The sequence below is a fragment of the Dermacentor silvarum genome, chromosome 1, assembly GCF_013339745.2.
Source record: "Dermacentor silvarum isolate Dsil-2018 chromosome 1, BIME_Dsil_1.4, whole genome shotgun sequence".
In the NCBI taxonomy this organism is placed as follows: Eukaryota; Metazoa; Arthropoda; class Arachnida; order Ixodida; family Ixodidae; genus Dermacentor; species Dermacentor silvarum.
This window is the reverse complement of record NC_051154.1, coordinates 341,935,348-341,955,986: the sequence shown is the minus strand read 5'-3', so window position 1 is coordinate 341,955,986 and position 20,639 is coordinate 341,935,348. Positions and strand designations below refer to the sequence as shown.

General features: G+C 49.5%; 1 protein-coding gene across 1 annotated transcript in view; it reads left to right on the top strand.

The window, feature by feature from the left end:
* LOC119444235 (hemicentin-2-like) overlaps positions 1-9,925 on the top strand; it is a 133,096-nt gene extending 123,171 nt beyond the window's left edge. The window contains exon 11 of the mRNA XM_037708665.2: positions 9,918-9,925. Within this exon, the coding sequence (XP_037564593.2) occupies positions 9,918-9,925 (8 nt within the window). The remainder of the gene's footprint in view (positions 1-9,917) is intronic.
* Positions 9,926-20,639: the final 10,714 nt, after the last annotated feature.

Below are 20,639 nucleotides of genomic sequence, written 5' to 3'. Positions count from 1 at the left end.
CGCTGTTTCGTCGGGCATCAGCCACTAGAGTTACCGTTGGGTTGAATCGACGAGAAGTGTTACGACTGACACGCTAGCAGGGACTGAACAACATTTATTGAAAGCATTCGTTTTTAAGCATTTTTGGGTCGTGACGACATTACTTGGCATGCGCTGTCATAGCCAAATTACGGCACTTAAGGGGGGACGCGGCTTTCGCATCGCGAAAAATGGCTAAAAATCGATTTTTTTTGAAAATCACATTTTCAGTTCTGTAACTCTTATTCTATCTGATTCCGAAATATCATCACTGAAAACCAAGTAGAAGTGCTCTAAAAAATTCTTGTATCAGCCAAGGTGCCGAAAAATTGCACGGAAATCGCGAAAAACGGCGTTTTTCAAGCCACGATATCTCCGGAACGGCGCAGCCGAGCGCCGCCATCTTGGTCTCGTTGGAAAGCGCATTTCTCCGTCTTCAAATCTGCCGCTTCAGCTATCTCCTCCATACAGAAACAAGCACACAAAAAGCAAATGATTGAAGGTCGTGCCGGAGCCACCGATTGGCCGCGCCCGCCACGTGACTCCAGCGCGGTTCGCCATTGGTCCGGTGCTCGCTCCGTGATGGCGTCGTCTGCTCCGCTTGTTGCGGTCTCCTCGCGAGCTCCGGACAGTTTCCGTAATCTCGACGAGTGTTAAAGCGGGCGCTACGCGGACATCGCAGTAGCGTGGCCGATTCCGCTTTTTGTGGACGTCTCAGACCCGCGGCTAAGCATTCCGAGCATCGGTGACGCGGACTTCGCGACCGAGCTTCGGGCACGGAATGCTCGGACACGCGGCTAAGCCTTTCGCGCGTAGGCGTCTCCGACTCGGCGATGAAGCACATCGCGCGCGGGCTTCTCGGATCCTTGCCTAAGCATTTCGTGCGTTGGCGCCTGCGACTGCGCGACTAAGCAAATCGAGCGTCGACTCCTCGAGCCCGCGGCTACGCATTCCGCGCGTCGGCACATCGCTCAACAAGTGTCGACTTCTCGGACTCGCGGCCTAGGCACTTCGCGCGTCGGCACCTCGAGCGTCGACTCCTCGAGCCCGCGGCTGGGCATTTCGCGTGTCGGCACATCGCTCATGGAGTGTCGACACCTCGAGCGTCTATTCCTCGGACCCGCGGCTAGGCATTTCGCGCGTCGGCACCTTGGACTGCGCGATTGAGCTTACCGAGCGTTTGGACCCGCGACCAGGCATTTCGCGCATCGGCACCTCGGACTGCGCGACTAAGCTCGTCGAGCGTCTATTCCGCGGACCTGCGACCAGGCATTTCGCACATCGGTACCTCGGACCCGCGACTTAGCACATCGCGCGCCGACTCTGTTATCGTAATGCCACGATATCTCGTAACAATACCTATCATACCACCCCTTTAATTCATAAAGAGAACCTCATCATGAGCTCTATTCACTAGGCCACTTGGGCTGGCACAGACACCTGGCTGCAGAAGTGAGGCATGATACAAAAGTACAGGCTGGAAAGCACCTAGCAGCTGCATTGCTGCCTATCTATCAGTGGCTCTCCTAACATCCATAGCTATTGTCAATGGAAGATGATCCAGAACGCTGCTGAGAGCCTTCATTCAGTAACATGGTCGATTCTACCAAAAGAAAACAATGCCTCACTGACTGTACTAGAGACTGCTATCAATGAGGCAGTCTGCAGGTACAACGCTAGAACTACTGTATATTTATGTCCACATAGTTCTGCACCTCACTTCGTTTGAAACCCAGGCACCATGCTCTTTGTAGAGCAGCAGTAAAGAATGCCATACAAACATGAAAAACGCAGAACAAAGGCACAGCAGACCAGAGGCCACATGTCCAAGAAGCCCCACATCACAAAACACATCAAAGATTACAAATTTGGTGCGTTTTAGAGAACTGAAGAGAAGGTGAAACTTTGAGAGCCGTTTTCTCAAAACTGTTTTTTCGCCTTTCTGCTCAGTTTCTGGAGCTGATTTCTTCGTTACCGTTTAGCCTATTTTGATTCTGTTTTTTTTGTCACGTTCCTTGGACTACAGTGCAGGTTGAGACAGTCTCGCATTTTTATCTTGACTTTTTATAAATTTATGGCGTGGCTATTCGTTCACCCCGAAAGTGTACTTGGTGCAAAGGTAACTTGAAAAATGACTATCTAGAAAATTTGTGTTGCGAAAAAAAAAAGTAAGACTGTCACGACCTTCAGCATGCATTGAGCTATGCAGTCAATACTCAACGAGCCTTCCATCATGTTTTTTAAGCTCCCCAGGCCCTCCAGAAAGTTCAAGAGAGAAAAATTCTGCTCAATAAAATGTTCTCAAGGTATCACTCTGAAACTTTTATGGAAGTATCAGGGAGACATTCTAAACATTTGTGCCAATTTTCATCAAAATCCATGAAGAATTCAGGAAGTTGATTTTCAAAGCCACGTCCCCCCTTAATTGCTCACAATGGCTTGTCACGAGCTGTAGATTGTTCATGCTGATGCAGCAGTCTTCATTCCCCTTAAGGTGTGTTACGATCCAGGGGTTGACGGGCTGCAGTAACATAGCTGCCGGCGTTTTTACATTATTCAGGGGTGTGGGTGCACCGATAGCACAAGAGAAACTGATCTAATTGGAATTTCAGTGTTCCCCATGAAGTCTTGCAGAGCCCGTGCTTCAGTGTCCTAACGGCTCTCTCTGCCAAGTTGTGGGTGATAGGGCGTGGTTTACCATGAAAGACTTGTAAACTACAGCCCATTGTTCAAGACAAACATCCACTGAACATTGTCTGCATTGCTTCCACTCACTGTGGTGGTAGTTTTAATCATCATCATTTATTGTTCCCTTAAAGGCCCCTGCTTGGCGTAAGGGGGGGGGGGAGTACACATACAAAATACACTAAAGCTGGTCAGTGATCAAAATATAAAAGCGAGGAAAACACATGGGAAGTCATTCAAATAATAAAAATTGTCTCAGTTTCACCAGAAAGGCGAAGCATCAATTGCGATAGCAAATTAGTAGCGAGGTATACGGAGTAAGGATAGTAGTTTTATCAGCTGTGTAAACTTCGACATGCAGCAGCACCAGCAACGCGCAGAACTGTTGTCGACGCCATCGGCGTTTTATCCACCTTCGCACCGAACGCCCGTGGCGGCGTTGGTGACTGTTGCCGGTGCCTCTAGGGGCGGCTTGGAGGCTTTCGACGAGATCAGAATGGGACACTCGTCGAGCAGCGTTGGAAATCTTACCTACCTTCTCTCCTCGCAATGTTTTTATATAAATACGCATTTGGTGCCGCAGCTAAACGTCGCCTCCCCTCCCTCCCTCCCGTCCGTCCCCCCATGGCATTTCGCGCCACGGAAGAAGTCGTGTTTGCTTTCTATATATGGTGATTGTAACGGAGGAATTAGTATATATATATATATATATATATAAGTCAGAAGCACAACTTCGCGGTTATCTTAGGTTTAATATTTTCCCAACAGTTTCGGTCGGTGGACCGACCTTTTTCAAGGTCGGCCTTGAAAAAGGTCGGTCCACCGACCGAAACTGTTGGGAAAATATTAAACCTAAGATAACCGCGAAGTTGTGCTTCTGACTTTCCTAAATACGCTTGGCCCATTGAAAAATCCAGTTACTACTATATATATATATATATATATTATAAGACCGAGACCGACCGAGCTGTCAAGCGCTTTTTATTCCAAAAAGCAAACGCCCCAGCTCATGCGCGAAGAAGTAGAAGAACAGGGAAGGTGATGATGGCTATGTACAAATGAAAAGGACGAAGTACGTTAATAGTGCTTACACTAACTTCCCCCCGTCATGGAAGCGGCCAGCCTGGCCGCAGATTACAGATTATCTAAACGGGGAGTGAAGGGCTTCATCCGCGAGACGTGAACAATTTCGGCATTCCGGCGGCGCCGGTCAGTGACGGAGTGTACTGGGCGCACGAGATAGTTCACTGCAGATGTTTGCTGCACAACGGTGTATGGGCCAATATAGCGTTGAAGGAACTTCTCACAGAGGCCTGGAGTTCGGGCTGGAGTCCAAAGCAGGACTTGGTCTCCAGGGTGAAAACGGAGGTCACGGCGTTTGTTGTCGCAGCGACGTTTGCGCTCAGCTTGGGTAGCTTCCGTGCTTTGCCGGGCGATTTGACGGCAATGTGCAACTCTGGCAGCAAAATCTTCTGGAAGGGACGCGGTAGGCGAAGAAGGTGCTAAAAAGAATTCTCTGTCAAATATGGTGGAAGGAGATCTTCCGTATACAAGGAAGAAAGGGCTGTAACCGGTAGTCCGTTGAATAGCAGTATTATAGGCGAATGTCACAAAAGGTAGAATTTTATCCCAGTTCGTGTGGTCAGGCCGGATGTACATGGAAATCATGTCAGACAGCGTACGGTGGAAGCGCTCAGTGAGGCCATTGGTCTGCGGATGATAGGTAGAAGTAGATTTGTGCACGGTATCAGTGGCCCGAAGAACTTCCTCGAGAACTTGGGAAATAAACGCCTTGCCACGGTCACTCAGAAGAACGCGAGGAGCCCCGTGGCGCAAGACGATGGAGCGCAAGAAAAAGTCAGCAACCTCAGACGCGGTACCGGCTCGCAGAGGGGCAGTCTCGGCATATCTGGTTAAATGGTCGACCGAAGTGACAATCCAACGGTGACCAGAGGGTGTCAAAGGCAAGGGACCATATAAATCAATGCCAACAAATTCAAAAGGTGCGTCCGGGCAAGGCAGAGGTTGTAGTAAACCAGCAGGAGGGGAAGTCGAGCGTTTTCGGTGCTGACATGACGCACAGGAGGCAATATATTTGGCCACCGTTGTGGATAGGCCAGGCCAGAAGCAGCGGGTCTTGATGCGGTCGTAAGTCTTGTGGAAGCCTAAGTGGCCAGCCGATGCGTCGTCGTGAAGTGCCTCTAATACGCGCCGGCGAAGGCAGCGAGGTAGAACGGGGACCCACCGGTGACCTGTTGGGTGATAAACGTAGCGGTGTAGCACGCCACTTTGCAGGCGAAATTGTCGAAGTTGGCGTCGCAAGCGGCTGTTGGGTGGTTCGGCGAATCCACTAAGGCGATCCATGAGAGTTCGACAGTAGGAGTCGGCCCGCTGAAGCAAGACGAGATCAGAGCGTGATGAAAGCGTAGCTAGGTCCAGGGGCGTTATCGAGAGCTGGTGTGAGGCAGGCGTAGCATCGGAAGGACGTGGTGGGGAAGGCGACGGCGCGTTACCGGGAGAAAGCGAGAGTGGGCAGCGAGACAATGCGTCTGCATCATGATGACTTTTTCCAGACTTGTACGTTATTGCAAAGTCATATTCCTGCAAGCGGAGTATCCAGCGTCCTAAGCGTCCTGACATGTTTTTCATTGATGACAGCCAACACAGAGCATGATGGTCGGTGACGATGGTGAAGTGGCGGCCGTAAAGGTATGGGCGAAATTTCTGAATCGACCAGACGATAGCCAGGCACTCTTGCTCTGTAATGGTGTAGTTCCGCTCAGCTGGAGAAAGTGTTCGGCTGGCATATGCGATGACTTGCTCTTTAGAGGCTGCATTACGTTGCAGAAGTACTGCCCCAATACCTTGTGCGCTTGCGTCAGTATGGAGTATGGTGGGGGCTCGATCATCGAAGTGGCGAAGCACTGGTCCGGAAGTAAGATGTTGCTTAAGAGCTTGAAAAGCTGATTCGCATTCGTTAGTCCATGTGAAAGAGGCACCGGTAACCAGTAGCTTGTGTAGAGGAGCTGCTATGGCAGCAAAGTTGCGTATAAATCGACGAAAATATGAAGCCAAGCCGAGGAAACTACGTAGATCTTTCTGCTGCTGGGGCCGAGGAAAGTGGAGAACAGCACTAATCTTTTCGGGGTCTGGCTGGATGCCATCTTTTGAGACGACGTGGCCCAATACTTTTATAGTCTTGCTTGCAAATTTGCATTTTTTTGTATTGATCTGGAGACCAGCATTTGCAAGGCACTTGAGAACTTCGTCTAATCGATGAAGATGTTGGCTGAAGTTAGACGAAAAGATGACAATATCGTCCAGATAACAGAGGCAGGTCTTCCATTTTAGTCCACGAAGTACGTTATCTATCATGCGCTCAAATGTGGCGGGAGCGTTACAAAGACCAAAAGGCATCACGTTAAATTCATAAAGTCCGTCTGGTGTAATGAATGCGGTCTTTTCTTTGTCAGTCTCGTTCATCGGAATTTGCCAATAGCCTGATCGAAGATCAAGGCTGGAGAAATATTCCGCCCCTTGCAGTGTGTCCAAAGCGTCGTCGATTCGAGGTATTGGATATACGTCCTTGCGTGTGATCTTATTGAGCGCTCGATAGTCGACGCAAAAGCGAACGGAGCCATCCTTTTTCTTTACCAGAACCACGGGAGAAGCCCAGGAACTAGATGAAGGTCTAATTATCTTCCGCGCAAGCATGTCAGCAACCTGTTGTTCAATGACCCTCCGTTCGGACGGCGAGACACGATAGGGGCGTCGTCGTATGATAGCGGAACCATCGGTTTCGATGCGGTGTGAAGCCACAGAAGTTTGGCTCAACACAGGGGAACAGCTATCGAAACAGGCTTTGTGCTTCGCTAAGACCGCCAGTAAGGCTTCGGACTGCGCGGCGGTTAGGTCAGAACCAAGAACGGCTGGGGGAGGGAAGGAATCATCCAAACCCGAGGTAGGTGCTGGCGATGAAGAAGGGCAAAGCGTGACTATAGAGATAGGTTGAGTGTCGGCGAGGGTAGCCACAGTCATCCCTTTGGGCAGCATCACAGGATCTGGGGTCGTGTTGCAGGCAGACAGAAGGGCGCGGCCACATGAAAACCGGACGAGACAGGCGGCAATGAGGATTCCACGAGAAGTACAGCGGGAAGAAGGGGCGACTAGAGCGTCTCCGTCGGCGATCTGCCGGGATGTTACGGATACAACGTCTTCGTGACCAGGACGCAGGACGTAGTCTTCATCAATGGCCAAGTTCACGCATGAAGGTGAAGAATCTGTAACAGGTGCAAGCGCTGTATCCGCGATGTGGACAACTTCCTCTCTACATGAAATGACGGCTGAAGCAGAATGTAGGAAGTCCCAACCCAAGATAAGTTCATGGATACACGTTGGAAGCACGATAAACTCAATGTGGTGGCGAATGCCGTCGATGAAAACACGAGCAGTACACTGTCCGTCGGGGTGTATGAATGCATTATTAGCACCACGCAAAATAGGTCCAAGATAAGGCGTTTTCACTTTCCGGAGCCGTGAACACAGATCACTACGAAGAACAGAAACGGCGGCACCGGTATCGATGAGAGCAGACGCGGGAACACCTTCAACAGTTACATAAAGCATGTTGGCCGGGCGAACAGGAGGAATTTTTGAAGACCGATAGGAAGCAGTTTCCCCTCCAAAAACTGCAACAGTTAGTTTTCCGAGTGCTGGTCGGCAAGATGGGAAGTGGGACGAAGCGGCGATGTAGAGCGCCGGTAAGGCGAAGGAGAACGACGTCTGGCCGAACGGGAACTATGAGGCAGATTGGGAGCAACTGGAGGAGACGGTGAACGCTGCTGAGGGAACGAGTACGGACCGGGATAGTAGGAGTCTGGTCGGCGAGTGCGGTCTCTCTCGTGCTCAGCATAGCCTCGTCTTTCATCCTGCTGGCGACGGCGGCAGAAGCGAGATATATGGCCGCGTATACCACAGTAAAAACAAACCGGACGAGGTGGACGCCACTGAGGGGTAGGATGGCGCAGCAAGTGCTCTGGTTCCCATCGAGGCCAAATGGTCATAGGTAACGTCAGGAGGCACGGAGGTCACGGTAGGGGTGGGGAGCGAAGCAACATCCGCGTAGGTAGGTGAGGGGCGCGCTACCGGAGCAAGATGCGTGGTGGGTGTAGTCATCGCTGTCAACTCCTGCTTTACGATCTCGCGCAAGTCGAAGGTGGGGGTTGGGGCACAGGCAGTAGGTGAACGCCTCAGGTCTAATACTTGAAGCTCCTCGCGGATGATGGTGCGGATGAGAGCACGGAGATCTGAAGAATGGGGAACCTGAGGATCGCGACTGTCATGCTGAAGACGAAGAGACTGCATCTCGTCCAGGCGCTGACACGTGGCAGTGATGTCTTGGACAGAAGCCGGATTTTGCACGATGAAGGCGTTGAACGCGACAGACCCAATGCCTTTTAATATGTGTCGCACGCGTTCGGCTTCCGTCATGCTAGGGTTCGCACGGCGGCACAGAGCCAAGACATCCTCTATGTATGAGGTGTACGACTCTTCCGGAAGTTGGAGGCGCGTGCCCAGCTTCTGCTTGGCGACTTCGGCACGGCTAGACGAGGAAGCGAAGACTTGCCGCAGCTTGGCGGTAAACGTGGACCAATCCGAGATGTCGGATTCATGATTGAAATACCACGTCTGTGCAACACCGGTCAAGTAGAATGCGACGTGCCGCAATTTCTGGGTATCGGTCCACTTATTGCAAGAACTCACGCGGTCGTAGTTGTCGATCCAATCGTCGACGTCATCACCGCGGCGTCCCGCAAAGACAGGGGGATCGCGTTGAGGGCACGTCACAGTCCAAGAGGGAACCGCAGGCGGAGTCGTTTGTGCGGTAGGGTTAGAGGCGCCGGAAGAGCCGGGGTTGGAAGTGTCCATCATAGTAGGGGTAACCGGGCGCAGGCGGCGACCGGAACGTAGCTCCAGGGAGGACGGGAACGCGAGAGGACGTCGGGGTCTTGACGTACCTCCACCACTTTATAAGACCGAGACCGACCGAGCTGTCAAGCGCTTTTTATTCCAAAAAGCAAACGCCCCAGCTCATGCGCGAAGAAGTAGAAGAACAGGGAAGGTGATGATGGCTATGTACAAATGAAAAGGACGAAGTACGTTAATAGTGCTTGCAATATATATATATATGTACGCCAAACGGCAAAGCCACCAACGAAACCGAAGTCATCGTCCGGGAAATCTACGCAATGGCGTGGGGGCAAAGGCTGAGACCTAGTGATGGCCGTCCATAAAGTCTCAACTTCACAAGAGAATGTATTTTGCACCGCTGTTGCAGCATTTTTCGTACATTGTGGCCGACGCCTAACCCAACGCGCGTGCCCGGCTGATCGCAATACACTCATTTTGCGGTACATGCACCGTCGCAATGAAGCTGTTTGAATTATCAATTTCACTGAAAAATTATGACAAAAGTCGTCAAACTTGGCAAGCTTGCACTTTCCGGAAGTTTTATTTCTAGAAGTCGGTCAGCCTGGATTTCTTACACTTCACAGCAAGCAAAGGCATTACACGAGTCTCACAATCTGTTAAAAGAGCCATCGCAATGTCATTGTCGTGGGCTCTGATTACTTTTATGATGAGGTCAAAAGGATCCATTACATTCAAAGCAGTCGTCGGAGTCAGTGTGTCTAGCGGGTTATCATTTTCTCCAGATGAGACGTTAGCATCTTGACAACAGCGGCTGCGGCTCGGCCGCTCGGGCGCTATCTTGAAAGCAATCTGCGACGTGCACAAAGTGAGCGCCCGCGTGGGCCTCATCTTCAAAGCGATCTGCGATGTGTGCAATGTGCAACTAGTGCCGGTAGAGTCGTGTGGGCTGTGCTTTTGACGTTTAGTTCGCGTTGAAGTGAGAGACGGCACGGAGGTCAATTCACTTGCTGCTATTGCTGCGCCTTCTCATTCCACGGTGTTGACAGAGAGTTTCTGCGATCGTCGAGCGAGATGTGTTCATGGTTACCTGTGCGCGCGCGACACCGTGCAAGGTAATTTAGTTAGTAAGCGATTGTTTACAAGTTTATATGGCTGATAAAGCTACTATCCTCAGTTTGTATAGCTGTCTACGAATCTGCTATCGCAATCTATGCTTCGTCTTCCGGACACGCAGCACGGAGAAAAAGGCAGTGATTGAGGTGATCCCGTGCTGTCTCGCGCAGGCGCATGATGGCCATGCGTGGCTATGGATTGCAGTGGCTCAAATCGGTACATTGAATTTAATTTCGTTCAAGAAAACCTCGTTCAAGCGGACGTACGATCGTCACAGCTTTGGAAGGGCCTTCTAATTTGACTACTCGGCAGTTCCAATTTCAATTGAGTCCCAGTTTAGTTCTTGACAAGTTTGTTGAAATGGAAATACCGAATAAAACGCCTTCGTTATGAAGGGACTTTTTTGTATTACTTTCTATGGGCAGCTGATGGGGAATCGGAAAATCTTCGTTGTGGCGGAAATTTCGTTGTAGGGGGATTCGACTGTATATTAATATTACCAGCTGTGTTGCAATGGCATTGTTTAGGCTACCACATATGCATTTTACTTGTTCTTGCTTTCCTTGTGAGCACTGCTGCTTGCTGTTGATAAACTGTTGCCACGATTGATGCCTCTCTCTCTCTCTGGGCTGGGCTGTGTGCAGACATCAACATGCTGTTGGAGCTGCAGCTGGCCCAGAAGATGTACTCAGCTGCCTTGATGGTGAGTGGTGTAAAGCACTGCAGATGAAGTTGCATGTGTGTGCAGTGGTAACGCTTTCCTTTATTGTACTGATTTGTGGCACCTTCCAGAAAACAACGAAATTTACCATTTTTGAAAGTTTTTAAGTGTTCTTCACTGCTTTCTACTACAGTTGCCGACTGATAATTCAGACTAGATGGGGACAGTCAAATAGTTGGAAGTCCGAAATAATGGATTCGCCAGAAAATAAGGGACACTATTCTACAAATCACCAAGAAAGGTGGGCCATATTCTCAGATCATCACTTGTGGGGATACCTTCTGTGGTGGACCTCTGGAGGTCTTCCTGCTAGCCGTAGGCCGTGAGAGAACCTTTTCTGGCTGCGAAGAAGATTTCATGGAACTTGGCAGTTGCTCGCATTACATGCAACGGCTCGTGAGACAGAGCAAAGCTCGTGACGATGATGTCTTCACAGTCTTTCACAAGTCGTTCATAATACCCTCCCCACCATGGAGCACCAGGGAAGGTGAACTTCCACTGAATGTTGGAAGGAGAGCAAGAGGCAAGGAAATCGGGGTGTTGTATTGTCGCCCAGAGTTTCAGAAGCTCTTTGAATGATCTAACGAAATTTCAAGCATTGTCACTGTAGATAGTTTGACAAACTCCTCAGCGGAACAAAATCTTTGTAAAACAAATAAAAACTCGAAGTGGACAGCTTTTGTGACGGACCACATAAATAGCGTGATGTACACTCGCTGTTGTGACGGAGCACATACAGTGGAATCTCGTTGATATGATCTTCACAGGAACCGGGAAATAATGTGTATCATCCAAAAATCGTATTATCCAACCAAGTCTTATTTTCGCGAAAAGAAAAAGAAACGGATTATCCGGAAAAACGTATTATGCAGAATCATATCAACGAGACTCTACTGTAAATATCCTGATGTACGCACACATCTGCCGTTCGTTTTCAACATAGGGAGGTCCCGCAAAGTCAACTCCGCTCGCAAAGAATGGAGACGCTTTGACTACTCTGTCTTCGGGCAGCGAAGGCATTTCTTTGTCAAATGCATGCAGTGCTGTCGCTGTCAGATTCCACATATTTGTATGGTTTTTCTTCATAACTTGACGAGGACTGAAGAATCCGAAACTTTTTGCAGACTTATGTTAGGGTGTCACGAACGCCTTCGTGAAGCATGTTCATATGAGCATGTCATGTGTAATAAGTGTGCTCAAGTGCAAGTTAAAGAACCGTTTTAGTTGTATCACAGGGATGTAGGAAAGAAGAGGCGTCCTTTTTTTTTCCTATGCAGTCATCTTCCGCTCTGAAGTGACAGTCCTGTTTCTTGAGGATCGGAAAACTTTCGGCTTCTCTAATTTCTGCCGTTGGAAGTGATCTGCTTAGTCGTATTGAGCCTTTCAGATTGCAATCAATTCCGGATATATGGAACTCGAAGGGAATCGCGATATATTTCAATATATTGTGAGCATTATTCATACGCTTCATATCCTCATCTGTACATACTCATCATCACCATTTTGGGCCTGGTGGTGGGGCTCTCGCTTGGGAGAGAAAAGAGTCTGACGGCCTAAACATTGTCTCACAAGTGGTGGAGTGTGCTGTCCGGTTCCTCGGTCCTCTTGCTCCCGGTCACTCTTCAGCTTCATGTACGCTACAACCCTGGAGCCCCGCTCGGGTCGCCACCTCTTCCAACTGCACTCGACCATGTCCCAAGACCAGCATGCCAGTACTGCGACATCAACCTTGCCTGCTCCGGCGGCAACCCCTTCTTGGTCACCACCCCTCAAAAGGGTCCACCGGTGTTTGCTGGATTTTGTGGTGACGACGTTGAAGACTGGTTGGAGAATACGAGCGCGTGAGTGACTTTAACCACTGGGACAAATAGGCAAAACTGCGGCACATCGCCTTCTATATTACCGGCGTCGCAACAACTTGGTTTTACAACCCTGAGCTCGATTTCGTCAACTGGAGCACGTTTAAGCACCACCTACGCAAGATTTTCGCAAACTCTTCTGTCCGCTCAGATATTGCCAAGAAGAAGCTTGCTGAGCGTGTTCAGCACTCGGGCGAATGATACACTTCGTATATAGAGGACGTCCTCGCCCTCTGCCGCCGTGTGATCACCTCGATGGCGGAAAGTGACCGTGTACGCCACCTGCTCAAGGGTATTGCGACTGTGGCATTCAATGCTCTTGTCGTGCTGAATCCCACTACCGTCACAGACATCATCAGTACGTGTCAGCACCTGGATAAGCTTATTATGATCCGCTTATACCCTGACACGTCTGATTTCAGGGCGTCCAACGATAGCAAGCTACGTGCTCTGATTCGCTCCATCATCCGAGAGGAACTTCACGCCCAAGCTTCGTTAACCCCTCCTGAAGTCCTTATGACGCCTCCTGGTGGCGGCTTACGCCATATCGTGAGGGAAAAAGATAGCTGCCGTGATGTGCCCGCAAACCCCGAGCCCGCACCCCATCCCTATGCCAACTTATGCTCAGGTTGCCTCTCTAGTGCCACCCTTGCAGCAGCCGCCGCAGCAGGCACCTCCAATTAACGGGTCCCTGAATCCCATCACTGCGCGACCACCTCCTCTTGAATCTTAAAGTGCATGGAACCCACCTCGACCTGTTTGCTACTACTGCGGCAACCGTGGCCACATTTCAAGGTTTTGCCAACGCCGTCAGCAAGATGAAGGACGTGGCTATGATGGTTTTGAAAGGGATGAGTTCTCTGGCCCTGTACCACAACGTCAGCATTCATACTACAATTATTATTTTCGACGTTCCCCATCTCCACAGGAATTCAATGCTGCCGGTTCATTGCATTTCCCGCGCCGTCCCTTTCCATCACCGATGCGGTGCTCCTCTTCCCCTCTTCGACCGGCTACTTCGTCCTCCGATCACCGCCCGGAAAACTAACTAGTGCAGCTTCAGGAGGGAAAGCTGCATCCTTTGGACAACTTGAAACTCCTCCGGAGCACCCATTAAATATACTTTTGGCATTTGTTGAAAGTTTACGGAGTAAAGCGTTGGTTGACACGGGTGCATCGCTTTCGGTTATTAGTACTGACTTGTGTTCTCGCTTGCGAAAAGTGAAGACTCCATATAATGGTCCTCCCCTGCGTTGTGGTAATGCAGTTCTTAATCAGCCCTCCGGTGTTTGCACTGCGCGTGTTTTCATTGATGGGGGGGCATCCTTCACCATATTCAATTTGCTGTGCTATCTTCGTGTACCTATGGAATGATTTTGGGATGGGAATTGCTGTCCTCAACGTCAGCTTTAGTATCTTGCCGACAGCGAACTATTCATATGACGGACACTGAATCTTCGTCCGTTGTCGATGCTCACAGCTTGCGCTTTGTCGCGTGTAGCGACTGTTTCATTCCCCCGGGCAGTGAGCATATTCTAACACTGGCCTCCGGCACGATTGTAAATGGTGATGCGTTCCTTGTACCGAGCGGTCGCTTCATATCTGGTGGGCTTAGCATTGCTCCTAGCCTGGTGTGGTTTCAGGATGGTAGAGCATTGATCGCTGTTCGTAACCCTACTTCTTCGCCAGTTGTGCTCTCCCAGGGCACCGCTGTGACTTGCTTAACTGACGGCGAACCTCTTTCGCTGGTACCCCTTCACACCGAATCACCACCTTTTTCTACCACAACTGACGATGATGCTGCGACCACTGCTTTAATGGCCGCAATAAATCTTGATCTGACTGCTACGCAGAAAGAAGACCTTATGGCCCTACTGCAAAAACACAGCGCTTCATTAGACGTTTATTCCAAGCTTCTGGGGTGCACTTCCACCGCAGTGCATCGCATCAAAACCGAAGGCAGTTCGATTCTCCTCCGCTGCCCATATCGCGTGTCTTCTGCAGAACGAAAAATCATTGCGGACAACGTTGATGACATGCTTAAAAAAGACATCATTCTGCCATCGTCCAGTTCTTGGTCGTCTCCTATTGTGTTGGTCCGCAAGAAAGACGGCTCTGTGCTATTTTGTGTCAATTATCGAGCACCTAATAAGATAACGCGCAAAGACATATATCAGATGCCAAGAATCAACGATGCCATTGGCTCCCTCCAGGGCGCTGAATATTTTTCAAGTCTCGACCTTCGATCCGGGTACTGGCAAATACCCATGCACGAAGCGGACAAGGACAAGACAGCCTTTGCAACACCCGATGGACTTTACGAGTTCAACGTAATTCCCTTCTGTTTATGTAATGCTCCTGTAACATTTGAATGTATGATCGACACAGTTTTACGCGGCCTTAAGTGGAAGACCTGTCTGTGGTATTTAGATGACATCGTTAATTTTTCTACAACCTTTCGTCAGCACCTTGAGCGTTTGCACGACGTTTTGACATTGTTGTTCGCGCTTTACGTTAAAGGTATAGAAAGATGACTGGAAAACAGCGAATTAGGTTTTGATTTATCCTACATGCCTAATGGACAAATGGTGCAACATTTGTCCTGGAAGGTGCCTGGACTGATGTACGCAGACGACATTGTGCTACTAGCGGACAATAAAAAAGATTTACAGATACTTGCGAATATCTGTGGGAATGCAGCGACACATCTAGGCCTTAAGTTTAGCACAGAGAAGTCAGGAATCATGATCTTTAATGAAGAGACGAGTAACTTCATGGTGTCAATTCAACAGCAAGTAATACCCATAGTGAAGCAATATAAGTACCTCGGCATACGAAGGAAAGAGTTACTCAAGCAACCACCAAGATAATCTCAAAATAAAGGGGAAGCGGAATGCATCAATAATGAAACACAGAGCACTGTGGGGCCACAATAAGTATGAGGTGGTGCGTGGAATCTGGAAAGGAGTAATGGTGCCAGTGCTAACATTTGCAAATGCCATTATATGCTTAAAATCGAATATCTTGTCGGGTTTGGAAGTTAACAAATATCAGTAGGCCGGTTGGCGTTGGGAGCCCACGGTAATACCACAAATGAGGCAGTGCAAGGGCACATGGGTTGGGCCTCTTTTGAAGTCAGAGAAGCACAGAGCAAAATTAGTTTTGAAAAAAGGCTCAGGAACATGGATGAAAATAAATGGGCGGCTAAAGTACACAAGTATCTCTACATGAAAAGCATGGACACAGAATGGAGGAAGAGGTCAAGGAAGTTGGCAACCAAGTACAGGGTAATCGAAACTGTAAATAGACAACCAGGAGTCATCAGAAAGAAAGTGAGAGAAATAGAGACCGTGAATCGGATGCAAAGAATGGAAACAAAAAGGACAATGGAGATTTACAAGAATGAGAAGAAAGAAATTAGAAGGGAAAATCTGTATGATAACAGAAAGGGCAGTGCCTTGCTATTTGAGGCTTGAGCCGGTTGCCTAAGGACCAAAACATACCAGAGCAAATATTCGGAACTAGATGAGGCAGGTGTATGCTGCAGTAAAGATCAAGAGACCACTCAGCACATCCTAATGGAATGCGACAGGATCCACCCAGCGAGAACCGTAGGTAACATGCAACTCCCAGAAGCACTTGGGTTTAAAGTGGAAGGAAACATCAACAGATCAGCCGTAGAGATAAGCAAGAGACGATTAGAGTACTGGTGGAAAAAAAGCAGGGAAAATATGGATACGACCTGATCTCTTAAAATCAAAGGTAGCGGAACAAGGTAAATTTTTGAAAAAGAAAAAGAATAATGAGAGGTATACAAAAATGCTAGATAAAGGACATGTATAGTATACCTGACGAAATCAAGCAGGCTAGGTGACCATTTGTCGCCGCCCCGTTTCAAAGGGGTGCCAATAAATCTCATTATCTTCATCATCAGCATGCATTTCTAACGCTGGACTCCAACTCAACACAAAGAAATGCCATTTCGCCCGAAAGAACATCGAAGTGTTGGGCCACCTTATCAGTAAAGATGGCGTTCGACCAGATCCCAACAAGGTTGCTGCCGTGATTCGCTTCCCTCACCCTGAAAATCAAAAACAATTAAAAATTTTCTTGGGCCTGGCCTCCTACTTCTGCCGCTTCATGAGTCATTTTGCTGCCATGGCGTCGCCGCTGCACAAGTTGCTAAAGTCAGGCTCACTTCCAAGTTGCTCACTTCTATCCAAGTCGTCTATCCAAGTTGCTCACTTGGATAGACGACTGTGAACATTCTTTTCAAGTCCTCAAGCAAGCCTTGACATCCGACCCCGTCCTCTGTCACTTTGATGAGAACGCACCAACATGTTTGCACACCGACGCTAGTGGCCATGGAATTGGTGCTGTCCTTCTACAGCGTGATATCACTGTACGAGAGAGAGTTGCGCGACTGGCATAGATTAACGGCTGCCGAACAGAATTACTCGATCACAGAGCAGGAATGCCTCGCAGTAGTTTGGGCCATACTAAAATTTCGACCCTATCTATATGGACGCCACTTCACTGTCATAACCGATCATCACACCTTACGCTGGTTGTTGTCACTGAAAAATTTGTCTGGCCACCTTGGTCGCTGGGTTTTGATGTTGTATACAAGTCAGGAAAAAAACATCAAGATGCCGATGCTCTGTCTCGCTGCTCCCTGCCACTATTATCTACCAGCACGTCTCTCCATTCCGCGCCACGTGATGATGAGACTATGTGTCCACTTACATTAGTACCGCTAGCGGTTACTCACATGCCATCTTCTAATCGCGCCACTCAGTTCGCCTTGTGTCGACATACTGATCCCTACTGCAGCAGCATTATCCAACGACTGTGCGGTACTATTTCTGCACCGAATGGCCCAATTACTTCGAGAACTGCAACTATTTAAGCTCGACAACGATGTGCTGCACCGCTACATTTACAACACCGACGGACACCGCTGGGTACCTGTTCTTCCACGTTCACTGTGCACACAAATCCTTGAAGCCTTTCACAACGACCCATCTGATGGCCACTTGGGTTTCCAAAAAACATACCACCGCGATCGGAGCCATTTCTTTTGGCCAGGCATGTCTATCTTTGTGGCCTAATACGTCGTTTCTTGAGTCCAGTGCCAACGGCGGAAACGACTGACTTGGCCTCCTGCTGGCCTTTTACAGCCCATCCCATGTCCCGAGACACGTTTTGCCATCGTTGGGACAGACCTAGTTGGCGTCTGCTCATAACGCCGGCAGGTCATCGATGGATCGTAACGGCTGTTGACCATCTCACACGTTACGCAGAGACTGCTCCTCTACGCTCTAGTTCGGCCTTAGACAGTTGTGGGGAGCACATGCCGCCACCTTCACCCGCGGGCGCTCGCCGTCGCTTGCGCACGTAGCGCACGCGGCGGGAGCCGGGCGGACATGGGAGAGATGCACTTTGCCCTCTCCCAGTTCTCGCTCGCCTCTCGTGACGCGCTTACCCGCACGAGAAGAGGGAAAGTATCCGATGGGCGAGGAGGACATTCCCCTCGCGAAAAGGTAAAAAGGTATAAAAGAGCATGACTGAGAGACCCCCGGGCCTCTCTGACCTCGCTACGCCTGACCTACCCCTACGGATACACCCGCTGCAACCCGTGAGTGACCTCGCGTGCGTGACTTCTACACGCAACAGGGCAAGCCTATTTATTACTTATGATACAGAGCGGACTTCCCTCTGCAAGTGTGTTTTATTGCCCGCAGCAATAAACGTTGAGTTGACTTGCTTGTTGCCTTATTCGCCCGAACCATACGTAGCTGCGATTATACACGCTACGGGTTGGGGAAGACCCCCACATTTGGCCCCACGTTGGGCGCCAGATGTGGGGTCTCACACGTGCTCTTGGGCTTGGGATTGGCGAGCAGCACGCTCGGACGTTTCGCGCGTACGCCGGCCCCCTTTGCGATACCGTCTCGCGACGCTAGGAGCGGTACACCGAAATGGACGAACACAGATCGTTCGAACTTGCCTCCGTTTGCGTGACCGTACACGTGAACGACTAGGCGATGGTGTCATAGCATGGGGCGAACATATTCGCTCGCTATCCGGTCTCGGTGAGTCGGACTTTCTTAGTTTGTCGCGCGCCCATGTGAATGTTCTATGGGTAGAACTTTGGCTAGCGTGCATTAGTGTATAAAAGGCGCAATAAATGCCCTTTTGTTTGTTTGCGCTACTGTGTTGTCGTTCCTTTGACCCAAGAGCACGTGTGAGACCCCACAACGTTGCCGAGTTCTTTCTGGATGCCATTGTGCTACATCATGGTGCACCTCGTGTACTGTTTAGTGATCGCAGCAAGACTTTCATGTCAACAATGATCGAAGAAGTACTTGGAGCTTGTGGCACAGTTTATAAGACGACATCCGCATACCACCCTCAAACATATGGCTAAACAGAGCGATTTCATCGCACGCTAACAGATGTGATATTAATGTATATCAGGCCAGGCCACGACAACTGGGACAGACTTCTACCGTTTGAGACGTTTGCTCACAACATGGCTATTCAGCGAACTGCAGGGTACTAACCTTTCTACCTCGTTTACGGCCGTTCGCCGACATTCACCATCAATGCTGCTTTCTTGACTGCCCCAACTAACTCCTTGGCCAGTATACCCGAACAGTTCATCTCGCGACTTGACGAATGTCGTGACCGCGCTTGCTTCAATGCTGAAGTCAGTCAACTAGACCGCAAGCAACGTTACGACATCTCTCGTCGAGACATCTCCTTTCGTCCTGGAGATGAAGTGCTCTTTTGGACGCCCGTTCGTACACCCGGCTTGTGTGAGAAGTTTTAATCGCGCTTCCTTGGCCCCTACATTATTAATGAACAAACATCCCCAGTGAACTATCGTGTTACTCCCGTCAAGGTTTCTTCAGACCATCGTTGTCGTGGTTCAGAGATCGTCCATGTTTCACGTCTCAAACGATTCGTTCGGCGTTTTCCTCCTGGCTAAGTCGCAGCCTGGCTGGCCGCATGTGCGCGTGGGGAAATTAGTGTGAGCATTATTCATACGCTTCATATTCTCATCTGTACATACTCATCATCACCATTTTGGGCCTGGTGGGGCTCTTTTTTGGGAGAATAAAGAAGAGTCTGATGGCCGAAATGTTGTCTCTCAATATCAATAATTCAAAGTCTAAAATATGACTATCTGAAGTTTATCTGACAGAATAAAGAAGAGTCTGATGGCCGAAATGTTGTCTCTCAATATCAATAATTCAAAGTCTAAAATATGACTATCTGAAGTTTATCTGAGATCTCCGCACATCTCGGTAACTTTCAGCAAGTTTCAGTCACGCGGAAGTGGATGTACTCGACCGGCTGATACGCAAAGCATATAAGCAAGCGCTCGAACTCCCACCCGGAACGGCTACTTTTTGCCTCGAGGAGACAGGGGTGTACAACAACGCACAGGAAACCATAGAGGCCCACCTGGTAAGCCAGAAGGAAAGGGTACTACACGCAATAGTGGGACGCTGCGTCTGGGAACCTCTTGGATATTCCGTACAAAAGACCAGAGCACTGACAAAAATCCCAACAGGAATACAAGAAACCATGCACGTCTCACCGATTCGGAGGAACATGCACCCAAACTTCCTCATCGGATGGCGACAAGCCCAAGCGCAGGCGCTCGCGAGAAAGTATGAAAACTACCCCAATGTCTTGTACGTAGATGTGGCCAGCACTGCAAGAAGCACCGCATTCGTCACCAGCGTAGTCGAAAATCACGGGACCGAAATAAATGCGTTGTCGGTTTCCAGAGCGAGTGCTGCGGAGGCAGAGGACTAGCGATAGCGTTAGCCATCACGACGACACTGCACTGGGATTGCGTCGTAGTTCTGATGGACTCTCAGACGGCATGCCGAAATTATTACCGGGCCAAAATTTCCAGGGCTGCACATCGCATTCTGAATGGAGTGTACCAGCTCCCACCATACATACAAATTGTGTGGACTCTGGGGCTTGAGTCCTTACGCGGCAATTGGCAGGCACATGCCTACGCCCGAGCGCATGCACACCGGGAGCTGCATGAGGGCCGCGCCGAGCAGTTTCATCCCGAACTCACCTACACACACATCCTACAACACTATCGCCTTTCACAAAGAACACTACCGCCACCTCATAATGCTCTGACGCAAGAGGAAGCCGCAATATGGTGAAAAATCCAAACAAACGCATATCCACATTCGAGTCTCTACCACGCCATACACCCTCCGCTGTATTCTTATATATGCCCCCACTGCAATCAATTCGCAACGCTTATGGTATTG